The sequence below is a fragment of the Emys orbicularis genome, chromosome 3 (assembly GCF_028017835.1).
Source record: "Emys orbicularis isolate rEmyOrb1 chromosome 3, rEmyOrb1.hap1, whole genome shotgun sequence".
In the NCBI taxonomy this organism is placed as follows: Eukaryota; Metazoa; Chordata; order Testudines; family Emydidae; genus Emys; species Emys orbicularis.
Window position 1 is genome coordinate 72,432,510 of NC_088685.1, and position 24,503 is coordinate 72,457,012.

A 24,503-nucleotide genomic window follows, 5' to 3' on the forward strand; every position below is an offset into this window, starting at 1 on the left:
GACTGGAAGGGCCCTCGAGAGGTCTTCTAGTCCAGTCCCCTTCATACACTTCCGTGTTTCTTATTGACTTACAGGTTCTGGTTAACTGTGCTTCAGAGGCATCTCAGATGCTTTGACTGATGAAGAGGATGGATAGAGAGGCAATGCTGTCCTTTGACTTGCTGTTACAAAGAGCACTAGCCATAAGGGGCTTTTAGCCTAGATGGAGACCGAAGTTTGTGAAGTGTGATATAGACCATTTAATTTATTAAACCCTAATTAATTCTCCATAGAATTATCTGCATAAGGGACTACAGAGTTCTGTGAATGAGACAAAGACATCCTACCCTGTTCCTCAGTCTCTGATGAGGAAGATGCTTTCTTATTAGAGATCCCTAGAAGGGTCAGTAGTTGCTGAAAGGAAGAAATTGGGGCTAGAGGAAAGCTGATTAGGAACACACCAGGCACAAATTTATCACACTGAGATGCCTACAGTTAGGCCCCATAATAAAAGTGGCCTGATTTGCAGAGGTGTTGAACACCCACAACCTTCATTTACTTCTATTGCTAAGCTCTTTGGCTTTTTGTCCTGTGTTTGTACAGCGTCAAGAACAATGGGGCTCCTGTCCATACATGGGACTCCCAGGCGCTACCGCAATACAAATAAATAACAAAACAATTACAAAAATTAACTTAGATGCTTACAGTAAAGCATCTACATTCTAAAATGTATTCCTAAGCATACAGCTGGATTTAAACAAATCAAGCTTCTTTCTGAGGCCAGATTCTACAAAGAATTTGGCAATCCAGGTGTGACAGTTTGGGGAACCTCTATAGGGACCACTTATGAATTCTAGTTGATTTTGAAATTGCTGTACCATTGAATGCCTCAGCAGATGGCTGATTCCATATCCACTATCAGGGCTGGTGTCACATCTCTTCTAGACCAGGGCGTGGGTGATGGAAGCTTGCTTTGAATGCTGGGATAGGAGGGTGGTATGGGTGGGTCCTCTGCATGAGGAGTATTGTGACAACTGTGCCTACAAATTTATCCCTATTGTGAGCTCAACTGTTAAGAAAAAAATATGTGAAAGTTCATAAGATGTTACAATAAACCTGAAAAATAGGTCAAGTTGCTTAAGAGATTGAACGTTGTAACAAGTGCAAGAGAACCAGACAATGCAGCTAGATTAGTCTAAACCAAAAAATCCAAGTTGATATGATTCAACGACTGTGTTGAAATTATGCCTGTTAAAAACAGTAGATGTGAACCTGAAGTTGATGAGCTAAAATTGGGATGTCAGATTTTGTGGGGAAAATATGCAAACGAACAAAGGAGCAGAAAGAAAGAACAGATGGAGGTTTATGGCGAGAGCTTCACCATCATGGCTGCCACTAACACTGTCTCTTGGGACCCGGGGCCTTCATCATCCTGATCCTAAGAGGTGTCCTGACTAAAGCGGGCTAGAGAGAGGGATCTTGATACCGTCACTACCCTACCTGCTCCCAAACACCACCTGAGATGAAACAACACTGGACTTTAACAGCAGCAATATGTCTAGCCCATCTCAATTAACTTCTTCTCTTTTCCCCAAAAAGGACAGTTATTATCTTTGACTACCACACAACAGGAGGGTTTTCTTTTTAAAAACTGTCTACAGCTAAAGGGAAAGGGAACAAGGGATGCTGTTAAAATGAAACTCTTATATAAAGCATTTGAAATGTAAAATATCTGTTTTTCCTTCTTTTTTGTATCTTTCATAAAAAGTTAAAAGGATTTTTAATGGTGTGTTTGCCGTAGTACTAAGCAGGTTGAAGTGTTTGTATACCTTGTTTTATGCTGTTTAATGTTGGACAGTGACTGGGTTATGTTAGCACCTTTAGCCCATATATTTCATCTAAATTAAAACAACTGGAGTGAGGGAGCTATTAAGAGTTGGTGGGGGGTGGGCAGCCAACTCCAAGCTGGGAAGGGGTGGTCCCAGTGGTTTGTCTCTCTCTCACCAGCCACTAGGGGAAAGCTGCTCCCGGCCCCATCACCCTTTTGCCTTTCTACTCCCCAGGCCAATCCTGTGGGTCCTGCTCTCACCTCCATGTCCTTTTTACAGAGAACACTGGTTCCCAGAATATGTAGCAGAACAACATGCGGGGGCAGAAACAGATCAGGCCCCACTGTCTCACCTCCTCCCCCACAGTTCTGTTGTCCCTGGACCAAGGACAATGGAGAGTCGGTAACCTGAATGGTTCCTGTTCAAATGAGAGCACCCTAGAACAATGGGCTGTCTGATGTCTAGGAGATCTAGTTTGACCCATCTTGTCTGCAGGGAGGGGGAGAGGAGCTATGGAATTTCTGCAGCAGGGGAAAAAAGGCCCGGGTCCACAAAGGTACCCAGGCTCCTAACTTCCATTTAAAAATGTAGAGGGACTCAGAGAGAGAGGCACACAAGGGACAGGCTTTAGGAGGGAGAGGGGACCTATGAACTGTGGGACCAGCCAAAGCTGAAGGAAGCTGACTGCAGAGGTCAGAAGCCTCGGAAGAGAAGCCAGGAGCTGGAGAGGTGCAGCCCAGCAGAGGGTAACAGGAACCTAGAAAAGACATAAACCTAAATCCCAAAGAATACTCTGGAGTGGTGAGGAAATTTAGGCAGGGAATGGAAAAAAAGGTTTTTTTTTATTTTATATGGATTGAAGTAAGGCTAACCAGCCCACAGCTAGGTCATTCTGCTTGCCCTTTTTGAATCCTAGCACAACATTAGCACATTTCCAGTCTTCTGGAATTTCCCTGGTCTTCCATTATTAAAAATTAACATCAGTGGCCAGAGATCTCCTCAGTCAACTCCTTAGGACTCTTGCGTGCAAGTTAACTAGGCCTGCTGATTTAAAAATGATTATCCCTAGTAGATGTTTTTCAACATCCTCCTCAGTTACTAATGGACTAGAGGTACTTCATAATCCTCTCATGATACGAGTACATCATCCTGTATATCCAATGCAAAGCAGAAATACTTATGAAATACTTCTGCCTTTCCTGCATCAGTCTTAACAATTTTAATATTTCCATCTAATAATGAGCCTGTACCATTGCTAGGATTTGTTTTGTTCCTAATATACTTTAAAACAAATCCTTTTTCTTTGTGAGGATCCATGGGTTCCCAGGCAACCTTCACATCCTGGGTGTCATACAAGAGCCTGTGAGTAACTGGTGGGTTGAGTGGCTAATGGAACTCCAGACCCACCAAAGGCACCATGCACAGATGTTCTGAGTGGAAGAGTGCCTGGCCCCACCGACTGGTCCAACTGTGCTATTTTAGTCAGAAGCAGGCACAGGAAGTTGTCCATGCAACTGGGTGAATTTGAGCCCTGCTTTCATGACCTGTTCCTCGTTCTTGCCTGACTCTTGGTTTGCCTCCCAACTCCAATTCTAACCCCTGGTTTGACTCCTGACTACAACTTTGATCCTTGGCGTGACTCCTGACACTGATTCAGGCTCTGACTCTTGGCTTGTGTTACTAACTTCCTATGCTGTCTCTTGCTCCAGCCACTAGGTATGACTGCCCAAGCCCCAGTCATGATATTATTGTCCTTAGCCTGGCCAGCCATGCATTCTTCCCTAATGACCTTCACTTCCCTTATCAATTTTCCACACTTCGTAACTTCCAATTGATATTGATTGCTATCTATTTTGCCCTTTTTCCATTTGTTATATGCTGCTCTTTTATTCTAACTGTGGCCTTCACACTGCCACTGAACCAGGATGGGGCTTTTACCCACAGTTGTCCTCTTTCTTGATTGTGGAATTGTATCTTTTTGGACAGCTCGTAAAAACTCTTCTTTAAGAGCTCCTAATTTTCATTCACATTTTCTATCTAACTTAGTCCTCCCTATCGATGTAACTCACAAGTTTTCACAGATTTGGGAAATTAACCCCTTTGAAGCACAAAGCATATATGTATTACTGGTTGGGACTATCTGTTTATCTCGATGACTGATCCTTAGACAACTACCAACTTCCAGTCTATTGATTAATTCATCTTTATCATGATGAGTTCCAGATTAGTTACCTTGTGTTGAGTGCAATACTTTTTGAGTTGGACAATCAACATCTGTAAGTTTTAGAAAATTGGATGTTTTACTAAGACCTCTAGCATGTACCTCCCAAATTGAAGTCTCCCAACACAGCTTTCAGCAGAGTTAGGTTGAGTCAGTACTTGGATAGGAGACGTCCAAAGAACCCATAGATACTGCAAGAAGCAGTGGTGATGATTTGGTACTGGTCCAAAGCCCCAGCATGGTGGAATGGGGCACTATGCAGCACAAAGTGCCAGCTGCCACAATGCAAAAAACTGAGCATTTGTCTACTTGCAATCATTAAAAACCCTGTGGTATTATTCATAAGAGGTGCATTTAACCCAGTGTCCTTTGCAAATTCCAATATGGGTAAGTTGTATTCTGCCCACCTAAATACTGCACTTCAGTTTCAGATTGGATATGATGTTCTTCACTTCCCATTCTTAACTTTTGTGGACTGCTGCTATGCAGTGTTTAACACCTGTCATGTTTAACCCCAGAAGGGGCTGCATTTCAGTGGTACCTGAGATGATTAGCCAATATAGTTTGAAATGCACTCAGGGATCCCTTGTGACAAAAGGTGCTATATAAGGGTAAGATACTCTTATCCTGAGTTCATAGGCATGCTGAGGAGGTGGTGTGCTCAGCACTGGAAGGGAAGGTCCCCCTACGAGATTGAGTCTAAGCCCAGTGGAAGTCAATGGGAATCTCTTTCCATGGACTTTAGACCAGGCCTCAACATGATTAGCCCTCTATCAGTCCCTTCTGGCACACAAAAAGAATGGTGTTTGTGGTCTCTATGAAGAACGGATAGTCAGTCTTCCTGCACCACAGCATGATCACAAATAAAGGCAATGCCTTTCAGAAAGGGAAGGGAAGAAGCAGGTGTATAAAGGGGGAAAATGGAGAAGACCTTTAAAGTTGCAAGGGAAGCGAGTTAAACAATACTGTACTTAAGAAGGAAAGCAACAACATTTTAAAGCCATCTTATTTTCACACATGCTATCCATTCCCAAATGTTTAATGTAAATAAAGTAGGACATCCTCACTGTTATTATACAAGTAGCAACTATTTGGCAGGGCTCCTTTTAAATTTTAAATTGTGTTTGTGATTTACAAGCAAGAAAGCCTGCACTTTCCAACAGTATGTTAAATCCCATCAGCCAAATTCACTACTGGCACAAGGGGTGCAACTCTAACAACGGCAATGGGGTTGTGCCCACTGACACTAGTGGTGAATTGGCTCTATGTGTTTATTTTCCATTTTCATTTCAGTGGTGCATTTTTATGTGATTGGGGGGAAAAAGAGCACATACCACCACCAGGGGGAGGGAAAGCAATTAGTTCCAAGCTTTGAAATGTTTTCCTTAGTATGTGTTTTCACCTAGTTCTCTTCACAATGCAGTGGATCAGAACAGGAACACGTTTCATTTTTCTTCATCAGAAGAGATCAGAAGCTAACTACTGACACTGAAGTTGCACATACAAAAGTAGAGGCAGTCATGCCATCCACAGAGTGGCTATATATCAGCCAATAACAAACCATTCAGGTCCCATTCCACTGTGGACAGGTATAGCATCATGCAGGATATGTGAAATCACACAATGCTCGAGTGCTCTACAATGCCCAGCCACAAATGGGTGGGATATGGCTGGAATTTCAGATTTAAATATGTACTTTCTTGCAGTTTTCAGGGGAGGAGGTAGAGAGGGTGTTATGATTTAATTTTCTGTATTAAATTATATATATAGCCTTGTGGCTTCTCCTGACCCAGAATCATGCCACTAAACCCATCTAGATTTATATGTATACTAAACATTATTCCCAATATACCTCTCCAGTGCACACTGCAGTAGTTCTTCTGGATTCACTGATGTGTGTGCCATGAATGAAATCTGAACAACGGTACACATTCCACACAATGAATCTATAAAACTGAATGCAAAGTAAAAATCCTTAAGAGACATGGTTACCATGCTTGGGGATTAATGAGAATGGCACTGGTGGTCTCAGGCTCATGAAATATAAATGTGTATAGGGCTTGGCTTTATTAGTAGCTTTGAGGGTTTGATGGATGTAACTCTTGTCATTTCACAGACAGCTCTGCAAATAGAGGGGTCGATGGTAGCGGATGCAAGTCAGATTAGTACAGTCTGCTGAGTCAATGACAGAAATAATTCCAGCCAGCGATTGTGATTTGGAAAGAACATTAATAGCTGATGCAGGCATGAAAAGGGACTACCGCTTTAAAGCCTACTACTCTCTGAGAGTTAACATTAGATAGTCCTAATGCTGCTCTTTGGAGTACCAAGGGAAGAGGAGCTTTTGTAGTTGTCCATCATTGGACAGTATCTCCCCAATTGAGGAACAAGGCATCATGCAGATTATTTTAGCCTCACATTGTCTTTTTCCCCTTCCACTTTATACAGAACCCTTCTATTCCAAGCTCCCGAGGAGCTTCCTCCAAAGGCCAGTCAATTAATTCCTTAAAAATATTATATTCATGTGTACACACAGTGCACACAGAGAGAAAGGAGGCACAGTAAGAGAATACTGTTTATTCTATAAAGATAAAAAGGAATAGTAATCTCCTTCAGCCACCAGTGTACTGTAATAGTTCACCTCCTGCATCCTGCCTTTGATTTTCTCCTGAACCTAGTTCATCTATTCATCTTTTGTTGGCTAATTTCCAGCATTTTTTCCTCAGGCCGGCAGGCTGGCATGGATAGCTAACAGTGCCAGTATTTCTCATTGCTGTTGGTTAAGAAACACACTAAGGTTAGATGCCTGGTTCCATCCCACCCAAGGTGCTGAATGCATTAACTTTCCAGCATACTCAGCCTTTGGCAGCCTGAATCTCTCTCAGCGCCGCATTCCTCCTTGGAAAGATTAACTACCCCAGGAGTGAGTCCATGCACATTTAAGAAATAGATGACAGATTTTAGGGACTGGTCATCACGGAAAAATGGCAAATTTTACAATGGGTCTCAGGTTAAGGCAAAAGGCTTTAAGAAGGCAAAGGCATTTCTTACATAGTGTGAGCTATCTTACTTCTAAACATCATTCTCCGAACAGTGAAAAACAAAAAACAAAATAAAATGACATTCCTTTCTCTCTCCTGGTAGCGTTTATTAGCCTTAGAAATGTCTATTTAACCACTCAGCATCACCTGTGGATTTTTTCTGACATTCAAGTCCACTTCAGACAGTAGAGGCACTGGGAACCACAAAATCAAACAGCTTCAAGGGAGGAAAGAGATACAGATAGAGAAGTTAATTGAGAAGGAGAAAATCATTCTTATAATGCCAGTGGTACCTGTTGGTCGGCTGGTGGAGAGACAAACCTGCCATTCCAGGTTCTTGCATCTAACACTTACAACTCAAAAATGCCAGACAGAGAGAATCCCATAGTGTTTGGGAAAGTTACCTAATCCTCTTAATGGATTTTCCTTCTTGAGTTCCTAAAATTTGTTCCAAACACCAAAATCTAAAAGAAAAGGCAAAACTGAAAGCAGACCTGTGGATTCTGGCTTTCGTTATGTTAGCTTGGGATACTTATTTTCTTGTGACTGTAGTTTTTAAATGCTTTCTGAGTTTAAGTGAAGTCTCAATTTTCAGGAAGCAAAGAGAAATGAGATATATGATCGATGCTTTTCTTCTGTTCAGCTATTGGCTTCTAGACAGGGACTAAATGCCCCTGCACTTTTATTGGCAAAGCAAGGCAGGTAATAACAGTGAATAAGAAACCTATTCTTAGACGTACTGGCTCTTTCTTGAGTAAAGTACCACTACAGCATGAATGACTCAATCATCTACTCAAGAGCTATTACTTGCAGCGATGAAGCAATGTTAATTGGATAATGGCCTGCTGCCAGCTAATATTGGCATGACCTACAATACCCTTGGCTGACAGCCACGTATGTCTCTCTATCACACCTTATTTTTTGTAATCTGGATGGGAAGTGGAAGCCATTAAAAAAAACTCCCAAGTGATATTTAACTTCTTATCATGAATTAAAAGCTTAATTAAGTGCCTTGTTAAAGGAAGGAAGACCAGTTTCTGTGATTAAATAAAACACAACAGTTAGGGATATGGATCAAATGAATAATTTTTGAAACTTAATATTTTCCAAGAAAAGAATTAATTTGTCTCACTTTTAACAAGAACTGCTAGGATAAGAACCTAACAGAAAACTACTGAAAAATAGGATAGTAAAAATTAAATGTACAATTTTTGGAGAGCAAATAAAACCGAGTGAGGGGAAAACTTTTATAAAATTAAGATTCATAGACGTGGTTCTTAATAATTCTCCTTTGCAGTAATCTATGGATTTATTACATGCTCATTTTTCTAATGGTTGTCTATATGCAAATTAACTAATGGTGTTATCTGAAATCAGTTTAGTTGGACCAATGTAAAAGGCTGTGTGGACACTCTTGAGTTGATATAAAAATAGCCTGTACTAATTTGGCTTAAGTTGATTAGGAAAAGGTTTAAACTAAACCAAAATAAGCTACTCTTAAACCAACATAAGAACATCTAACACAACAGTTTGCACTAGCTTAAAAAACAATTTAAATTAAACCAGTTCCACTTTATGTGGGTACGCAAGGTATGATATTTAATTAATTTCAATATGGTAAAAACTAATGGATTTTTTTTAAAAACAAAAATGATTTTAAATCAGTCCACCCATTGTTTAAACTAGACAACTATTATAAATTTGACGAGGGTCCAGATGTCCTAATTCCAGCCTCTAAACAGAAAACAAATCTGCAACTTAAGTCTTCAAAGGAAGATTTATTATTTTGGATAGTTAAAAATAAGCTTCTGTTTAAAAAAACAAAACCAAACAACCCAACTCAGATGAGCTAAGTATTGACATTAGGTAAGTATGTTGGTAACTGCTTTTATGCCTTTCTGTACACCAGTGCCACATTTAAGCCTTCACTGGACACTAACTCCTATTTTTATGATTTCACATTTCTGCCATTTCAAAGCACAAAGAGAACCTAAAACCTGATGCTTGTGTGGCTCGTTTAGAAATATTTTTGTTATATTACAAGCCATTTAGTGAGTTTTTGAGCCATCAGGGCTATTTAAAAAGGATAACTTAAGGGTACTTTTGTTCTTGTGGTACCAGCTATATCTCAAGGTAAGTTAGCCTTTTCTAAAAACACCACAGCATTAAGTGTTTATAGAAAACCTCTGAGTCTGAAAAGTTCTTCGCCTAGGATATAGGTATTACCTAGTGAACTAGAAGGACTGCAAAATTATCATAATAAATGAGTAATTAAATGCTTCGTCGTATTTTCCTGACCCCTCTTGCAAAATTTGAAGGTTTTTTGATTCTGCTAAAGGAAGCAAGAAGCCCAGGCAGCCATCTTTGATGATGGCATACAGCTTCAAATATATAAAGCAGTGATTCCCAAACTTGTTCCGCCACTTGTGCAGAGAAAGCCCCTGGCCGGCTGGCCGGTTTGTTTACCTGCTGCGTCCGCAGGTTCGGCCGATCGCGGCTCCCAGTGGCCGTGGTTTGCTGCTCCAGGCCAATGGGAGCTGCTAGAAGCGGCATCCAGTACGTCCCTCGGCCCGCGCCGCTTCCAGCAGCTCCCATTGGCCTGGAGCAGCGAACCGCAGCCACTGGGAGCCGCGATCGGCCGAACCTGCAGACGCGGCAGGTAAACAAACCGGCCCGGCCTGCCAGGGGCTTTCCCTGCACAAGCGGCGGAACAAGTTTGGGAACCACTGATATAAAGTATAGAAGCATATCAAAACAGCCAAATTAGAACAGCCAACGAAAGTAGAGAAATTTGCATATGCATCATATAGTAACTGAGAAATTACTGTACTGTGATTATGCATATCCTTGTGCTCCAATTGGTTAAAAATGGTTGTTAGACAATTAAAGTTAAAGAATTTACATACGTATATTTATTCAAATAAACCAGTGATTGAACAAATCAGGCTTCTTAGCCGATCAGCACAGGGATTTATGTATGTAAGAAACCAGTACCTATATTGTATCCCTGCTCTGACTGAAACAGAATTATCTCAGTCAATCTAAAAAAAGTAAAACCTTGTTGCCATGTAATAAATCTACGTCAATGGAAAACTAACAACACTTATCCCTTACATAGTACTTTATATTCTCAGACCACTGAAAAGTATTAAAAGCCAGATTCTCTGCTGGTATAGTTCCACTGACTTCAATGGAGTACGGTAGCAGAGAATTTAGTCCTAAATCTCTACAACTGTTTTGCATTTTGCTTATTTTTTTTTTTAAAGTAACAATCTCATATTAACCTGAAAATAATGCTCATACTATTTATTTTAATGGCGATTGTACATAATAGAAATCATGTATGGTTGGAACGATGTTACTTATGTAGTAGGAACAGTCTTTATATTTTAATAGCTGTGTCACGAGGTATGTTTCATATCCTCTCTTTCTTTTAAAACTACCAAAAGTTGCTTTGCAATAAAGAGACTGCATACACCACCAAGTTAAATAGTTAATAATCTTACTGCGGAAAAACCTAACATTGTGTAGAAACATAATGCAGGTACTAGTGTGTCCTATATGATATGAATGAAGTCTTAAGGAAATGATACTGGACTACAGTTTATTTATGACAAATTATTTTTTACCCCATTTTATTTTTAGTTTGCCAAGTCACGTTGAAATTAATCGGGTACTTGCCTCATCTCTTTCAATCGGGCTGTGTGTAAATCAGCATAACTGGCAATAATACGGTGTAGAAATATAATTAATAGCAAGACTATTCGAGGCTCTGACATGGTTTAAATGACAACTGTACTGCTCAGGGGGCAGCTTTTTGACTGCCTTAACACACAAAGGTGATGTACAACTAAACATGCATTAAAGTAACTTTAAGGTCAATTTAAACCTTCAAAAGCCAAGAAATTTAGAGACAACCTGAAAAATATATTTTAAAGACAAGAACTAAGAAGTTAGACACAAAATTATCTGAAGGAGCCAGAGGCAAAGGGGCATTCAATACATAACTGACTGAAGTTTACTGTTTCAGTTTCAGGACTCATGAAGTTACATTGACTGACTTCCACTGTTATTCACTAATTTGCACCATGATGAAACATCAAAGCTACAGTATTATTGTTGTTAATTGTTTTAATATGAACTATAAATGGTGCCTCAGTAGAGCCAGCCCACAGGGAATCAGGTACGTGGAAATTTTATGTATATGGCCTAATTTAAAAAATGTTATTTTAATTCCAATGGGTATAAAATAATTAATGTTGAAACAATTTGTTAGTCTCATATCAGACCCTAGAACACCATTTACCTACTGATCAGGTAGCTTCATGCTCCTCTGACATGCCATAGATAACATCTTTACTACCACTGCATGCCTATACAAGAGAGCAAGAGGACATAGCAGCCCCAGTGCACCAGGTGAGTTACCTGGCACAGTGTACTTCCACCACAGAGCAGTGGGAAGCAGAGTATTTTGTGACTCTGATGTGTCCAGGGGTTGCAGTCCAACACAACATCTCCTCATGGCAAAGCCACAAGTGAGCCCTGTGTAGCTGGTAAGTCAGATTGATGCATGCTAGGGAATCGCAATGGAGTGGGAGCCAGCAGGTGTGATTTCATGGGAAACAACAACGACGACAAAAGGTGAACTTTTCAGTGAACTCTGTCTTTAATGCCCCCTGTCCACTGCTATTTGGACCATTCTGTATCTTTAACACCTACAAAATTATTTTCCAAAATAATTTGTTCAGCACATTTTTTTTCAGCATAAATCACGTGGCTTGAGGCAGTTAAATATCATACTAGCGATGAGCGGAAGGGAAAGGAAACAAGGCTGAGCGAGAAATACAGGGAAAGGAACAAGAACAACCAAAATACTCGCTGCTGAAAAGGGAAGGGTGGCAATGAGACCCAAAATAATGTGACAATTCAAATGATTTTTAAACAATAACCCACTTTCTGAGAGCCAAATGGCCCTTTTAAATTTCCTGTCTAGAAAACCAGAAGAATACCTGGGTCCAGATAATGTACTGAATGGAGCTATATTCATTAAGTGACCTCTGTTTGGGTACTACTCTTTTAGCAGTGGTGAGAAAAGGAAGCTCAAACATTTTAAAGCTTTGCTATAGTAACTGGTTTGAAATGCTGGCTGCTTTTTTCCAGCAGAGATGATTCTGTGAATACGTTCATTCTTTAACTCTCAAGGGGCATCCAACAATTCTTAACCAACCAAAACAGAAAAATCACAGCAACAGGCACGCAGAGTCAGATCCTAGAATCTGTGCTACATTTGGATTTATCTTTTAAGACCTTGAGGGTTAGCTGGCTAGTAGCGAGTACACCATTACTGCCATGTAAGAGGGGTTTGTTTTTACAACAGAGGAATAATGACATACTGTACCTCCTCTGGCAGGCTGACAACCAGATCATTTTCCGTCTGCCCAACCAGCGCCTGCAAGAAGTATTCACTGCAAGCAGCCAGCACAGCCCGGTGGGCTCGAAACTCTTTCCCCTCCACAATCAAAGTCACATCACAGAGAATATCCTGCTTCCGCTGGTCATTTAGGCACAGGAGGATATTGGTACAATGAACTGTTGACTCATACACATACATGGGGGATTCAGTCTTCTCATCCACAGACATTCCGTTCACACCCTAAAATAGAAACAGCAACAATAAGGAGAGATATTGCTGGAGAGTTATTACAGCAATCACAATTTTAACATCGAGAGCGAGATAACATCATAATTTGCGTCCTGCAAGATCTAGGCAGCAAATTGAAGAACTGCTGATCAGCACATTAATTCTTAGTCTGAACAAAGAACTCAGAAAATTACCTGGAAAGACATTTACATTACAAGCCTTTATTCTACCCCACTTTGTAGGCTTTCCCCCTCCCCCCCACAATATAAAATCAAACTAGACTTCAGACTAGTCCACAAAATGCCTACAAATAAGACTACCAATAAATACTTAATTCTTTAATTTTATAAGTAATTACACATAAAACTTTGGAAAATTATAGTAAAAATAAAAATATGAGAATATTGGGTCTTTCACAGAGAGAGAAGGTTTTGACCCTTGTCCTTCTGTTGTGTTATGTCAAGAAGCTTGACATTTAAGTTGAGATGTATACATTCAGGTGGACAGCGCTTTTAGAATTTACACTGAAAACCCAGGCTTAACTGCGAAGTAGCCGGGAGTTGTACATGACAGAAAGAACCCACCTAACTATGATGATTTCATTTCCTATTGTCTCAATAACAGATCTAGTTATTTTTAAAGATCAGTGGGGGGGTGTGAAAGATTTTTAGAATTCATTTATTCACAGGTGTGGCTGAAGCAATGTAAATTCATTGGCTGTTTAAGACATTTATGGAGAAAGCAAAAGTAGTTTCTATTTTTTATCTTTCCAAATTAAGAATCCAAGGTCCTAGTCTTAAAATCTCATGTATGGGAGGAATTCTGAGCCCGGGCAAAGCCCCAGTGAAGTCACTGAGGGGCTTGTCTTCGCTACCAGGATAAGTTGACCTATGTTACGCAGCATAGGTTGACTTACTGCGCTGCATCGACGGGAGATGCTCTCTGATCGACTTACCTTACTCTTCTGGGGGAGCTGGAGTCCACCAGAGAGCACTCTGCCGTCGATTTAGCGGGTCTTCATTAGACCCACTAAATCAACACCCGCTGCATCAATTGCAGCAGTGTCGATCTCCCCAGTAGTGAAGACAAGACCGAGGTATCATGTGGGTGCAGAAGAGTTTGCCCGTCTAGAAATTTGTAGAACCATGGGTTAAATAATTTCTTTTTGCTGACTATGCATTTGTATGATGCACAATATCCACTGCAAGAGTGTGAACAGGGAGATTCCTTATCTATTCCTGATATACAACTCCCTGTACTGTTGAACAAAATTATTTTTTCTTCACTTACCTTCAACATCATCACTTGAGGGATCCCATGCATATCTGAATAATTAAAACAATTTATTCCCTACCCTCCCATATCTTTATGGAGAGTTCTGTTTAGCACTGAAGTCAATCTTCTTGTTTACTTTGCTTTCTCATTCTAATTTCTGTGGCAAGAAAAACAATAGAAATGTATTCTATGCTATATTTAGCCTTGGCAGGCAGAATTTAATTTCAATGGAGAATATTGATGTTTATTTTTAAGCATTTTTTTAGATTATCAAATTAACTTTCCACAGTTGTAGGAAATTATGGGGGGGAGGGTCCAGACAACAATTATTTACTGACATTAGACAAAGATTCAAAAAGTTAAAGCTTTATAACCAATACAACACACATTGTCAACATCACATATCAAAATACACAAAGTATATATCCTTAAATCAAACTCTAAGTTCTCAAGAAGCAAATTTTTTTTTTACACTTTGTCTATCTGTAAACTTCAATGATCATTGATGGAAATTTTGTTGTTGGTTTGTGTGTGTACAGTGAAATCAACATTTAATGTCAAAAAAATCTAATCCTTCCAAGCCTACCTATCAGGGAAGATTCAGAGTCTTTACAGGTAATGGTTACAAACCAATTTGTTTTGATACAATATAGTTTACATTACAAATACCTGAATCTACAGTAGGAAACTGATGCAAAATTCCTCATTTGTTAAAAGCAGCTCTTTTAGACAATTTTTACTTTGATCATTTTAGTTTTGTGGGCGCTTGTACTTGGTAAACTCAATTCAGTGCTATTTCTGTTGCTCCAGATTGAAACCTAGATATTTTTCCTAACAATCATCATGCTGCAAAAGATCCTATGCATTCAAAAATATAGCAGGAAAAGGCTTCAGAATGGACCTGTTTTCTACATGTAAAGGGGAGACTGCAGCGGGTAGTACTGAAAGGTGAACTGTCAGGTTGGAGGGAGGTCACCAGTGGGGTTCCTCAAGGTTCGGTTTTGGGTCCGATTTTATTTAATCTATTCATTACTGACCTCGGAACCGAATGTAGGAGTGGGCTGATAAAGTTTGCGGATGACACAAAGTTGGGAGGTATTGCCAATTCGGAGAAGGATCGGGATATTCTGCAGGGAGACTTGGATGACCTTGTAAATTGGAGTAATAATAATAGGATGAGATTTAATAGTGAGAAGTGTAAGGTGATGCATTTAGGGATGACTAACAAGAATTTTAATTATAAGCTGGGGACGCATCGGTTGATAGTGACAGAGGAGGAGAAGGACCTCGGAGTCCTGGTTGATCGCAGGATGACTATGAGTCGGCAATGTGACGTGGCTGTGAAAAAAGCTAATGCGATCTTGGGATGCGTTAGGCGAGGTATTTCTAGTAGGGACAAGGAGGTGCTGCTTCCGTTATACAAGGCGCTGGTGAGACCTCATTTGGAGTACTGTGTGCAGTTCTGGTCTCCTATGTTTAAAAAGGATGAACTCAAACTGGAACGGGTACAGAGAAGGGCCACTAGGATGATCTGAGGAATGGAAAACCTTTCCTATGAAAGGAGACTTGAGGAGCTCGGTTTGTTTAGCCTAACCAAAAGAAGGCTGAGGGGGGATATATAAATATATCAAAGGGATAAATACCAAGGAGGGAGAGGAATTATTTCAGCTCAGTACTAATGTGGACACGAGAACAAATGGATATAAAGGAGACTTGAGGAGCTCGGTTTGTTTAGCCTAACCAAAAGAAGGCTGAGGGGGGATATATAAATATATCAAAGGGATAAATACCAAGGAGGGAGAGGAATTATTTCAGCTCAGTACTAATGTGGACACGAGAACAAATGGATATAAACTGGCCGTGGGGAAGTTTAGGCTTGAAATTAGACGAAGGTTTCTAACCATCAGAGGGGTGAAATTTTGGAACAGCCTTCCGAGGGAGGCTGGGGGCGAAAGACCTCTCTGGCTTCAAGAGTAGGCTAGATAAGTTTATGGAGGGAATGGTTTGATGGGATAACGTGATTTTAGTCAATTAGGCATTAACGAGCCATCGCTGGTAAAATAAGGGTCCGGCTGTAGAATCTTGCCTGTATGCTCGGGGTTCTACTGATCGCCATATTTGGGGTCGGGAAGGAATTTTCCTCCAGGGTAGATTGGCAGAGGCCCTGGAGGTTTTTCGCCTTCCTCCGCAGCATAGGGCAGGGGTCGCAGGCTGGAGGATTCTCTGCGACTTAATTTAAAGACTTCAAGAGAAAGTGGGTGGGTCAGCTTTTGTGGCCTGCATCATGCGGGAGGTCAGACTAGATGACCATATTGGTCTTTTCTGACCTTAAAGTCTATGAGTCTATGAGTATACTCACCTTTTCAATCAAAGAATATTCCTCAACTCAACTGTATAACACAGGTCCTAGAACTTCTCCAAAGTAATTCCTAGAGCACATACATAGATGATATTCTGTCTGATTAGGGACAGTAGCAATGGATTAATAAAAATGAAGTTTTAGACTTCTGTAAAGCAGAGAGACCATGATTGAGATCTTGCTTCAATACATCCAGATTGCTGACGCTGGCATTCCAGAACTACTGTGGGAATTCCTAATGAAATGCTTATGACTTATGAATATTTTACATTTACTGATGAAGGCCAAGATTTTCAAAAGTAGGTGCCTAAGGTTAAGCTCCTAAATAAGTGGCTTGATTTTCAGTGCCAAATACCAGTCATCTCCCTCTCATTTGATTGTGTCTTTTTATAGGTATACACACAACTAGCTATCTACAGTTGAGGGGTGTCCTTTTGGTTTTCTGCAGTTTTACTTTTTGTTACGGGTTTGCTTTCTTAAATTGAGAAAATTTACACTCAAAAATTCTTCTCATGAAGTGAGATTAATGATCAGAAGTGGTTGCAATCATTTTATTAGGATTATGGTAATGTAAAAGAGAAAATGATACTCGCTCAGCCCACTCACAGCTTTCTGTGTAACTGATCTTAGATGTTAATGCTAATGTAAAATAATGTTTTAAGTGGTCACTCTTGAGTGGTGTGAAATGTAAGATTTTACAAGAAAAATCTAGTGGGAAAATCTGAAAGTTGCAAATGACAATTAAATGGAGAATGCATTTTTTTTTCAGGCAAATCTCATGTCTGTAATGTCTGAGATGATTCTGAAACTGTACAAGAAACCTGAAACCTGGCAGATAATAAAAAGAATCAACTATATTTTTAGTATTTAAAAGAAAAAAGACACTTTGCCTGAAGTTGTAATCCGTTTAGTACAGTAATAGCACAATAAGCAAATATTTGTGTGAATCAAACACTGAATTCTTTGGTTACTAGTTAGTAATTTCCTTCTTTAACTATTGCTCTTATCAAAAATGTTTAAAACATGTATTATAAAGCTAGTGGAATGGTGAGAACATCACCCTGTGTTTCCTCACTGGTTACTCAACAAGCCTTTAACTGATAGGAAAAGTGTTGGCCTACAGAGGTCCCTGATTTGAATTTGACCTGTACTGATTGTCCCCAACAGCCCTTTCCACTGCAGCCAATGGCCTGTAGGTGCCCCATATGAAATGAATTGGTGGTATAAGCCTAGTTTCCTGTACCCCAGACAGTTATTTGTTGCCATATGCTACAGCAGTAGAAGTGGAGGGTCCAGGCAGCCTCTCTATACCAAACCACCATGTTGGAGGGGGAGGCGGAAAAGGCTCTTATTAATTCAAGTATTGCATGAGGGCATCATTTGGCCCATATGAACACAAAGATGACTATTTACTCAATGATGTGCAAGCATTAGGTCAGGGATATGATAGCGTGAGAGACAGATACTCTAAACCAGCGGTTCTCAAACTTCATTGTACCGCGACCCCCTTCTGACAACAAAAATTACTTCATAACCTCAGGAGAGGGGACCAAAACCTGAGCCCGCCTAAGCCCTGCCAAAGCCCGAGCCCCACAGCTCCTGGCTAGGGGGCCAAAGCTGAAGCTCAAGGGCTTCAGCTCCATGCAGTGAGCCTGTAATCTGAGTCCTGCAGCCCATGGCTGAAGCTCTCGGGCTTTGGCTTGGGCCTTTGGTAGTGGGGCTCGGGCTTCAACCCCGGGCCTCAGCAAGTCTAAGCCAGCTCTGGCGAACCCATTCAAAGGGGGTAGCGACCCACAGTTTGAGAACTGCTGCTCTAAACACATCTGCTGTAATATGCCAGAAAAGGTTTATCGGGTGTTGCCTCAATTTGACTACAACATCCAATTTTAGCATGAAAGCCAGCAAGTAAAACTGTATAATTTACTATTAAGAATCACAGCACCGGATCCAGTGCAAAATGAATGGCATGAAATGCAAGCAAACATACTATAGAGACTGTAGAAAAGGTTCCTCTCAATTCTCTCTTGATCAAGTTAAGAGGATTGATGAAGTGTTGTATTTTTTAGATCCATTTAATAAAGTACATTCTCTAATTCATTTTTTCAAAAACTAACCACTTAGAATAAGGGTCTTATGAATAACTGTAAAAAGAACTGCTTGAGCACAAGAAAGAATCCCATGTCATACTTAGTTAGACTACACAGCAGAAGTGCACAGAAATTGTCTGACAATGTTTCTTGTCCAATAGGATGCAGACAGTATTCTGAGCTTTTCAACTGTTACACTGGCTGCAAAAGATGCCACAGGGAATTCACGTGACAATAGCTATTTGAAGTGCTAGTGCTAGAAATAGTTTATACTCCTTTCAGGATTAAAAATCCTACACATCTTTGTAGAGGGAAGCTGTTTAGTGCTTCAGACAATATGCAATGTAGTTCTAAAGTGGAAATAAGGAAAACTGTTTAACAGGTCACATTTCCCCACTTTGTCCTAAGTATCTTGCTCCATGAAGATTACTTGCTTAATAATAGCAGAAGTTTGTTATTAGAGGAAACCTATCAAAGTTTGACTCATCGGTTAGCAAGTTCCTTAGAGCTGTGGAAAATGACCAGCATTAAAATCTATTATTGTGAGCTCTTAATTATTTACATTCCCATAACAACAAAGGAATCATTTATAATCAATATAACCATTTATAACTTTGCTGCATTCCCTTAAAAGAAACTATTGAAAAGCTTAATGATTAATTCAGCAGTTTCGAGAGCTCACTAACAACAGTAGACTATACACAAAGGTCTCTTCAGTGAACTCATTATTTAATTAATAAATGTTGAACTCCGAACAGTTCATAGTCATCTGAAACTCCCAAGTATTGTGTGTTTTTAACCAATTAATTATCAATTACGACATCATAAAACATCAGCACAAAAATAGAAATAATGAAATTTAATTATACATTATTCTTCTTAGTTGCCACAAATACTATACAAGACTGATTTGGATTAATAATTCATATAGCAATAAAGTATCAGGAAAGATAATTATACAGCGCCACAATTCTCACACTGATTTTTGTAATTACAGATTACAACCGTGTTAGCAATTTAAAAAGGTTAGAGAGCAGGAGTAATTTGCTATGTCATCCTCAGATACATTAACGTCTTTTTCTTTCAGCACCAAAGATAATTGAAAATACAACAATGGACCAGTCAAGACTGCATGGGGCCTGCCTACTGCCAAATATACTGTACCTGGGCCTTAGATCCTTTGCAACTGAGTCCTTAGTGATCAGCTTCTTGTATTGTTTAAATAGCCTGTGCTGCAAAGCACAAGGTAAGCTGCAAAGTGGGAAAAAAACCCAAAATAATAAAATATTCTTCAGTAATTAGAAATGAGATCATGGACTATAGTAGAGGACAATGAATAGACGCAAAATCTTTATATCCAATATCACTATTGCCTATGCAGGTTGAATAGTAGAGCTAGTTGGTTGGTAAACGCTGATTCATTGAAACAGTTTCTCAGGTCTGGGAGGGAATTTCTGGGGAGATACAGGAAGATCAAGCCATTCACTGGCCTACTGGCTATTCTGGGGTGGGGGTGTGTGTGTGTCTGTTTTTCACAAAAAAATGAAAAGGTCACGATTTGGCTACAATGTGGAATGAAAACTAATTTCAAAACCTCCATTTTTTTTGAGAAACAGAATTCTTGTTTTCTGGCCAGCCCTATAGAATAACACATATGGAAGCTGTCCAATCCTACTGCTAGGGTGGTTTATATAATGTGACCTGTCAAACTCCTCCAGGTTTTGTGCTCTTCCACATGCTTAGAGTTAGTTGAGAATACACCTCTACCCCGATATAACGCTGTCCTCGGGAGCCAAAAAAATCTTACTGTGTTATAGCTGAAACCGCGTTAAATCGAACTTGCTTTGATCCTCTGGAGTGCGCAGCCCCGCCCCCCCGGAGCGCTGCTTTACTGTATTATATCTGAATTCATGTTATATCGGGTCGCGCTATATCGGGGTAGAGGTGTACTAAAAATTCATTGCTAACCTTAGAATAGATGGGGACTTATTAATATGTACAGAATTTTGGAAGCTTACTTATTGTACAGTTGTGCATAAACACAGCAGAATATTAGCTATAGAAAGTAGAGAGGTTCTAGTGCAAAAACAGATTGTAAGCTCCTTCAGGGCAGGACTAGATTTTACTGTACATTTGTATAGCGCCTAGCACAGTATGGCCCTGATACTTGTTAGGGGCCTTTAGGTGTGACTGCAATATAAATAAAATTAAACACACCAACAGAATAGTGACAATGTATAGAACTAAGTGATTATTATGGTCACAACCCTTAGGATGTCTTCCAGTTTTGGAAAGATCCCTATCTTTGATTCATTCTGTTGAACACAAAATAAAGGGAGTAAACATCCATGATCTGACAAAGGAGAAGGCTCCCAATTTTCATGCATAACTGTAATTTGGCTGGATGACACTGCAAGACTGGTTTTAGCCCAGTTGATTTCAGGTGGATGCTTGGTTAAATATAAATTGAGGGAGATTGTGCTATTTGCATCCAATTGAAACAGCATAGTAGGCCTCATGCCATGAAACTAGAACTAAATGTATACATACTTAGATGTCTGTATACTAATGCCAGAAGTATGGAGAATGAACAGGAAGAACAGGCAATACTACTGAATAATCACAATTACAACATAATTGCCATCAGAGATTTGGGGGGATAATTCACATGAATGGAATATTGGTATACAAGGATACAGCTTGTTCAGGAAGGACAGGCAGGGAAAAAAACAGAAGAGGTGTTGCCCTCGATACCAAAGATGTATATGCTTGCACTGAGGTCGAGATAGAAGTGGGAGGCAGAACTGCTGAAAGTCTCTGGGTAAGTCTCTGGTAAAAGGAGTAAAAGACAAGGGTGATTAATTGTAGGGCACCTACTATAGATAACGTAAACAGGAAGAAGAGGTGGATGAGGCTAACAAAATCATCCAAAGCACAGGACTTGAGTAGTGATGGGGGACATCAGCTACCCAGACATCTGTTGAGAAAATAATACCAGGCACAGCTTATCCAACAGGTTCTTGGAATGCAGTGGAGACAACTTTTTATTACAGAAGGTGGAAAGGCTGTTCTAGATTTGATTCTGACAAATAGGGAAGAACTGGTTGAGAATTTGAAAGTCAGCATGGATGAAAGTCAGGACCTGGTTTACAATGGTGCCAGTGGCGCCACAGAGCCGGGCCCATGCTCAGAAGTGGTCCCGGCCTGTTCTGCTTGCACTGCGCCCTGAGACCCCACTGGCTCCCCCCCCCCCACTTTCTCTGCTTGGCTGGCCCACCCCCTGACTCCACCCACCATCTCCTGTCTGCCCCCTGGCCGGACCCCAGTGCACTTCCGGCTCCGGGCAGTCTCTGCTTCCCACCACCCGTGGGTCCCCGCCTGTCTCCCTGGAGCTGAGACGCCTGGGACTGGTGCAGAAGCCTGGCCAGTTGGGAGGGAGGACAGTGTGGGGGACTTGGCTGGGCCGCTCCAGGCAAGTGGGTCCTGAGGACCAGCCTGGCCTGGCTGACCTCACCACTCCTGAGGCACTGGAGCAATTCCCCGCCCTGGGACCAGCCCTGGCTGCGCTGCCAGCTCAGCCTGGTAGAGAGTCACCTCCCAGCAGGGCCGGTGAGAGTGGCCAGGAGGCAGAGCGTGGCGGAGTGGGTCTCGGGGGGGGGGGGGGGGGGGTTACTGGGCTGTGAGAGGGCGGGGAAGATGTGTGTGTTGGGGCACTAGGGAGTGGGGATTCTGTGTAGGGTGCTCGGCAGTTGTGGTGGGGCTGTGGGCAGGGAGGCGCTGGACAGGGTGGTGTTGTGAGGGTGCTGTGCATTTGTGGAGGGGGTCTGTGTGTCTGTGAGGGCTCTCAGAGGGGTGTTCGCGTTGGGTGGGGGGGGGGACTGTGTGGTGTGGTATGGGCCCGCCCCCAAGGGGAAGGAGCATGCCAGCAGCACAGGGCCGGGCGGGCCACTGTGAGTTTGGCAACTGATGGTTTGTAAATAGTACCCTCGTATTGGACTGGGCGGAGCGGGGCCGCCCCTGCCATGCCATGCAGCATTGCCTTTGTCTGGCCACTCGCTCTGGGGACTGACCTCCCCGTGCCATGCTCCATTGTCTCCATGGGGGCACAAAGGTAAATCCGGCCCTGGTAAGTGATCATGAAATGATCTGGATGAATGGACTGTAAGGTGGATAGAAAGCTGGCTAGATCGTCAGGCTCAACGGGTAGTGATCAATGGCTCCATGTCTAGTTGGCAGCCGGTTTCAAGCGGAGTGCCCCAAGGGTCGGTCCTGGGGCCAGTTTTGTTTAATATCTTTATTAATGATCTGGAGGATGGTGTGGACTGCACTCTCAGCAAGTTTGCCGATGACACTAAACTGGGAGGCGTGGTAGATACGCTGGAGGATAGGGATCAGATACAGAGGGACCTAGACAAATTAGAGGATTGGGACAAAAAAAACCTAATGAGGTTCAACAAGGACAAGTGCAGAGTCCTGCACTTAGGACGGAAGAATCCTATGCACTGCTACAGACTAGGGACCGAATGGCTAGGTAGCAGTTCTGCAGAAAAGGACCTAGGGGTCACAGTGGACGAGAAGCTGGATATGAGTCAACAGTGTGCTCTTGTTGCCAAGAAGGCTAATGGCATTTTGGGCTGTATAAGTAGGGGCATTGCCAGCAGATCGAGGAACGTGATCGTTCCCCTTTATTCAACATTGGTGAGGCCTCATCTGGAGTACTGTGTCCAGTTTTGGGCCCCACACTACAAGAAGGATGTGGAAATATTGGAAAGAGTCCAGCAGAGGGCAACAAAAATGATTAGGGGTCTGGAGCACATGACTTATGAGGAGAGGCTGAGGGAACTGGGATTGTTTAGTCTCCAGAAGAGAAGAATGAGGGGGGATTTGATAGCTGCTTTCAACTACCTGAGGGGGGGTTCCAAAGAGGATGGAGCTCGGCTGTTCTCAGTGGTGGCAGATGACAGAACAAGGAGCAATGGTCTCAAGTTGCAGTGGGCGAGGTCTAGGTTGGATATTAGGAAACACTATTTCACTAGGAGGGTGGTGAAGCACTGGAATGCTTTACCTAGGGAGGTGGTGGAATCTCCTTCCTTGGAGGTTTTTAAGGCCCGGCTTGACAAAGCCCTGGCTGGGATGATTTAGTTGGGAATTGGTCCTGCTTTGAGTAGGGGGTTGGACTAGATGACCTCCTGAGGTCCCTTCCAACCCTGATATTCTATGATTCTACTTATCTATAAAGAGGGAAATAAGGACAACCCAGGGAATTACAGATCAGTCAGCGTAACTTCAGTACCCAGAAAAATAATGGAGCAAATAAACAATCAATTTGTAAGTACCTAGACAATAATAAGATGATATACAACGATCAACATGGATTTGTCAAGAACAAATCACATGGAATCAACCTAATATCCGTCTTTGTGGATAAAGGGCTTTGTGGATAAAAGGGAAGCAGTAGTTGTGATATATCTCGACTTTAGTATGGCTTTTGATATTGTCTCACACGACTGTCTCATTAGCAAACTAGGGAAATATAGCCTAGATCAGAGGTGGGCAAACTATGGCCCGTGGCTGTATCCGGCCCGCCAGCTGTTTTAAGCCAGCCCTCAAGCTCCGGCTGGGGAGCAGGGTCTGGGGCTTGCCACTCCACGTGGCTCCCAGAAGCAGCCGTATGACCCCGCTCCAGCACTCCAGCCGGGGACCAGGGTTAGGGCTGCTCCATGCAGCTCCTGGAAGCAGCGGCATGGCCCCACTCTATCTCCTATGCGCTCCAATGGCCCTGCTCCAATGGCCCCCTCCAATGTTCCAATGGGAGCTGCAGGGGCGTGCCTGAGGACGGGGCAGCGCGCAGAGCCGCCTGGCCGCACCTCTGCATAGGAGCCGGAGAAGGGACATGCCACTGCTTCCGGGAGCCGCTTGAGGTAAGCGCCGCCCAGAGCCTGCACCCTTGAGCCTCTCCTCTCGCCCCAACCCCCTTCCCCAGCCCTGATTCCCCTCCTGACCTCCGAACCCCTCAATCCCAGCCCGGAGCACCCTCCTACACCGAAACTCCTCATCCCCAGCCCCACCCC

At 41.9% G+C, this 24,503-nt stretch overlaps 1 protein-coding gene across 1 annotated transcript in view; it reads right to left on the minus strand.

The window, feature by feature from the left end:
- Nucleotides 1-24,503, minus strand: part of BACH2 (BTB domain and CNC homolog 2) — a 133,649-nt gene that overhangs the window by 50,018 nt on the left and 59,128 nt on the right. Inside the window, exon 3 of the mRNA XM_065401823.1 lies at nt 12,469-12,723. Coding sequence (XP_065257895.1) covers nt 12,469-12,711 — 243 coding nt within the window. The 5' untranslated portion in view covers nt 12,712-12,723. The remainder of the gene's footprint in view (nt 1-12,468; nt 12,724-24,503) is intronic.